At 57.0% G+C, this 4,679-nt stretch overlaps 1 protein-coding gene across 1 annotated transcript in view; it reads left to right on the top strand.

Annotated features, from left to right (window-relative positions):
* Positions 1–464: 464 nt before the first annotated feature.
* The window catches only part of TOR3A (torsin family 3, member A), a gene marked incomplete at its 5' end in the record, with an annotated part of 5,051 nt that continues 836 nt past the window's right edge, over positions 465–4,679 (top strand). The window contains 3 exons of the mRNA XM_010082015.1: positions 465–730; positions 1,793–1,968; positions 4,584–4,678. Of these exons, the coding sequence (XP_010080317.1) occupies positions 465–730; positions 1,793–1,968; positions 4,584–4,678 (537 nt within the window). The remainder of the gene's footprint in view (positions 731–1,792; positions 1,969–4,583; position 4,679) is intronic.

Consider the following 4,679-nt stretch of genomic DNA (forward strand, 5'->3'; position numbering starts at 1 on the left):
TGCCTTCATGCAGCAGCTCCCAGGCACGTGCAGTGGGATCCAGACTGGCCCAGTATCCAGCCCCAGGTTGGGGGAGGTGCCCCAAGAGCCATGTGAGAGCCCCACAGAGGTGTCACTGCATTTTGCTGGTCCTGAGATTTTTGGTATCTGTACCCCCTGCAGGGAGCTTACAAGGACACACAGGCTTCAGTGTTCTCCGCAGTCATCAAATCCCTCCTCTGCTTCCCAAAGGAAAAAAGGAGTCACTGGAAGATCTGTGTCTTTCTGCAGTCTGTGGCTCATGCAGGCAGGGTACAGGCAGCGTGTCTCCTTAACCCTGAGGTTTTAATGCCACTGCAGACCCCTCTCAGCCCCCCCCCAGCAAGGCTGTCTGGGCTTAGTGCCCTGACACATTTTTTCCTCTTGGAGAGAAAAGATGACTGGGCTTGCAAGCTAAAGCTGAGCTCTTGCTCTCTCTCCTGCAGGGCTGGAAGCAGACCTCGACAGGCAGCTCCACGGGCAGCACTTGGCCAAAGCAGTTGTCGTCCAGGCGGTGCGAGGGTTCCTGCAGAGCCCGCAGCCGGGGAAGACTCTGGTCCTCTCCTTCCACGGCTGGTCTGGCACCGGCAAGAACTTTGTGGCCCGGCTGGTGGCCAGTCACCTGTACCGGGATGGGCTGAAGAGCGAGTGTGTCCGGGTGTTCATCTCGCTCTTCCACTTCCCCCATCACACCTACGTGGACTCGTACAAGGTGAGAGCCAACGGCGTGGAGTTGCTGTGGGGACCGTCCTGTGGGCTGGGCTGGGCTGGAGTTCTTTTTCTTCACAGCAGCCCATGTGTTGCTGTTTTGGATTTGTGAGAATAATTTGATTACATTATTTGATTGCATTGATAACACAGGGGTGTTTTGGCTACTGCTGAGCAGTGCTCGCACAGCCTCAGGGCTTTCTCCTTCTACTGCTCTGCCCCTGCAGTCAGTGGGCTGGGGGTGCTCGAGAAGTTGGGAGGGGACACTGACTCCAGCTGCCCAAAGGGATATTCCGTGCCATTTGCCATCATGGTCAGCAATAAAAGCTGAGGGGAAATGGGTTGGGGGTAGGAAGCCATTACTCAGAGACTGGAGATCGGTTTCTTTGTGGTAGGTGTGAGTGGTTGCCTTTGCATCAGTTGTTTTGATTTCTTTCTTCTTCCTATTTCCTTCACTTATTAGACAATCTTTATCTTAGAATCATAGAATCACAGAATGGTTTGGGTTGGAAGGGACCTTAAAGCTCATCCAGTTCCACCCCCTGCCATGGGCAGGGACACCTCCCACCAGCCCAGGTTGCTCAAAGCCTCATCCAGCCTGGCCTTGAACCCCTCCAGGGATGGGGCATCCACAGCTTCTCTGGGCAACCTGGGCCACTGCCTCACTGTAAAATATTTCTTCCTAATATCTAGGCTAAATCTACCCTCTTTCAGCTTAACATGAAAGCATTAATTCAATGCACACAAAACAAGACTGACAATATTAAAAAAAAAAAAAAAAAGCTGTGCACACAAAACAGTTATTTTAAATGAACTATTTTTCTCATTACCTCTCAGACATTTGTTAGTGGTAGGTCTAAAACAATCCAGATTTCCAGATATTCTCTTATCTTGACTCACTCTTTTTCCTGTTTTTGCTCTTCCTGCTCTGTCCTGCCCCGCTGGGTGGGAGGGAAGGAGCAGGCGGCTGTGTGGTGCTGAGCTGGGCTGGCGTTCACCCACGGCTCAGCCCTGCAGGGTGACCTGGTGGCGGTGGCTTCTCACGCTCCTCCCTGCCGCTCTGCAGGCTCAGCTGCAGAAGCAGATCTCCGAGACCATGCAGCTCTGCAAGCAGCCCCTGTTCATCTTTGATGAGGCAGAGAAACTTCATTTTGGCCTCCTGGACACCATCAAGCCCTTCATGGCTCCCTGTGACACCCAGTGCCAGGTGGATCACCGGAGATCCATCTTCCTCTTCCTCAGGTGATTTTTGGGACCCCAAAGGGATGGGGAGGGCAGAAGCAGATCTCCGAGACCATGCAGCTCTGCAAGCAGCCCCTGTTCATCTTTGATGAGGCAGAGAAACTTCATTTTGGCCTCCTGGACACCATCAAGCCCTTCATGGCTCCCTGTGACACCCAGTGCCAGGTGGATCACCGGAGATCCATCTTCCTCTTCCTCAGGTGATTTTTGGGACCCCAAAGGGATGGGGAGGAACAAGGGATGGAGTTTATCCCCTGAGGTGTGTGATACGAGGGGCTCAGGCTGCAGGGGATGGGAAGGAGATGTCTGGCTCCTCCAAGGGGCATTCACCTCCATGGTTAGTTTCGCTTATAGATGCTGGGCATCCTCCCTGGCTACGGGGCATTTGCAGGAGGACCTGAGGTCTGGCTTAGCTGAGACACCCGGGCCAGGGTCTAGGCTTTGAGACAAGGCACCGGTGAGAGAGCTGGCGTGGTGTCACCCTGCCCAACCGAGCAGGGAGGTCCCCTGCTCCAGGGAGCAAAGCTGGGGCTGCAGGTCTCGGTGGGAAGCTCTTGCGCAATGCGGCACTGTTAGCTGGGAGTGGGAGGTGGGGGGTTCCCACTGCCCGGCCCTGGCTGCAGGCCAGGGTGCCATCGCTCTGCGGTGCTGGGAGGGCTGGTCCTGGCATTGGCTCGCCCTGTGGTTGGGTTGGTCCCCTTTCCCACCTAAAGGGAGAAAGGACTTTGGTGTGTGTGTGTGTCCTAGTGTTGTCCCTGACCCAAGAATGGAGGGATGCATCTGGAGGGAGAAGTGGGACATTTGGAGATCACCCAGCTGGTGATACTGGGACCCAGCTGGCTGCAGGGTTTGTGTAGGTGAGAGGTGGAGAAGCACTGAAGGACACAGATCTTACACCCATCTTTCCTCCTGTGTCAGAGGCTCTGGGCCCATTCCCCAAACAGAGGGGAGGCAACATTGAAAAGCTGCCACTGTTGCCCCACCGCTGCCTTGCAGGAGGGAAACAGCTCATACCAATCCTGTCTCACCCAGACACCAGAGATCACCTCCCAGTATCACCGAGCTGGGAGGTGGGCACGTGCCTGAAGTAGCCAGTGAGAAATGCCAAGGAGAAGACAAGCACCTCAGGGCCCCCTTAATTTAGGAGTGACAACGTTCAGCTTTGCTCTGCCAAGAGGTGTTCCTAGAACCTTGAGGTGGGCAGAGCATTTGCCCCAAATGTGGAAACGGTGTTCAGTTCCCATTATGTCTCATGAGGAGTTTGTACCCCATCTCCCACCATCCAGGCAAATGCTCTCCCCTTCAAGCTTGGTGGTTCCCCAGGGAGGTTTCTCTGCCCATGGAGGACCTGCATCTGTGCTGGGTGCTTGTGGAGCTGACCATGTTTCAGCCCTACCTGCGTGGGCCTCCAGCAGGAGCCGTGGTGGTGGGGACCGATTCTCCCTTGTTGCTCAGGGCAGGGTGGGTGTGTTGCTGGTGGTGCTGAGCTGACCGTGTCCTACCTGGCAAGCCGTGCAGGTGCCGGGGGGGACACACACATCAGCCCCTTGGTGCCACCAAGCAGAGAGGAGCGGGGTGAACCGCAGCAGTGTGTCATCCTGGGGGAGGTTTCATCATCCCCGGTGGCAGTGTGACCCAGACCTGCTGTCGGAGGGCTGGCTCTGCCCCAGGGTGGGGATGGGTGGGACCGGCTGTCCTCCCCCAAAGGGGCCATTTCTCTGGTGTCTGGGTGAGACAGGATTGGTATGAGCTGTTTCCCTCCTGCAAGGCAGCGGTGGGGCAACAGTGGCAGCTTTTTAGTTTTGCCTCCCCTCTGTTTAGGGAATGGGCCCAGAGCCTCTGACACAGGAGGAAAGATGGGTGTAAGATCCGTGTCCTTCAGTGCTTCTCCACCTCTCACCTACGCAAACCCTGCAGCCAGCTGGGTCCCAGTATCACCAGCTCACTGGTTGCAGGTCACTTGGGGCTGGAGGCTGTTGTCTGAGGCTGTTGCAAACCCCTCACCGGCGCTCGGGGGCTGCCTGGCCTTGAACTGCTTTCCAAGGCGAGGGGCTGCCCAGGACCTGTGTCCCCCACCAGCGAGCTGCCCCATGGTGGGTGTCCAGAGGTGTCCTTGTGTGGGAACTGTGCCACGTTGTCCCTCGGGCAGCAGGGGCTTTGCCGAGTCCTGGGTTGACACTGGGATCCCTGCCCTGGCCCTTTGCTCCTAGTGGGACTCCGGCCATGGGCTCTGCCCTCCAACGTGGACTTCCAGGGGTGGCTTGTTGAGAGGCTGGTGGGGAGCCAAGCGTCACCTGCGAGGTCGGTGGCATCCCAGCCAGGAGAGGGGACTGAGGGAGATGGAGGATTCTGCTGGCTTCTGGTCCCACCCTCGGGGAGAAGGCAGCTGCCCTGGGGTCTGGGCTGGCAAGACGGAAGATAGCTGTACGGGTGGCTACAGAAAGGGGCTCTTTGGGAAGGAAGCCAGTTCCCCTGCGTGCGGATGTTTCGGTGCTGATCCTGCACAGTCCTTCGTTGCCAGCAGCATTGGTGAGGCCTGGCTGTCGGAAGGCTGCTGGCAGCTCTCAGCAGTTCATCCCTGGTGACACGGTTCAGTGACTTCCCTCTGTCTGCAGCAATCTTGGCGGCAACGCCATCAATGAGGTGGCCCTGGATTTCTGGCGAGCTGGCCGGATGCGGGAGGAGATCTCCATGGAGTTCCTGGAGCGGCG

Source organism: Pterocles gutturalis, unplaced genomic scaffold (genome assembly GCF_000699245.1).
Source record: "Pterocles gutturalis isolate BGI_N339 unplaced genomic scaffold, ASM69924v1 scaffold9494, whole genome shotgun sequence".
Taxonomy (NCBI): Eukaryota; Metazoa; Chordata; class Aves; order Pterocliformes; family Pteroclidae; genus Pterocles; species Pterocles gutturalis.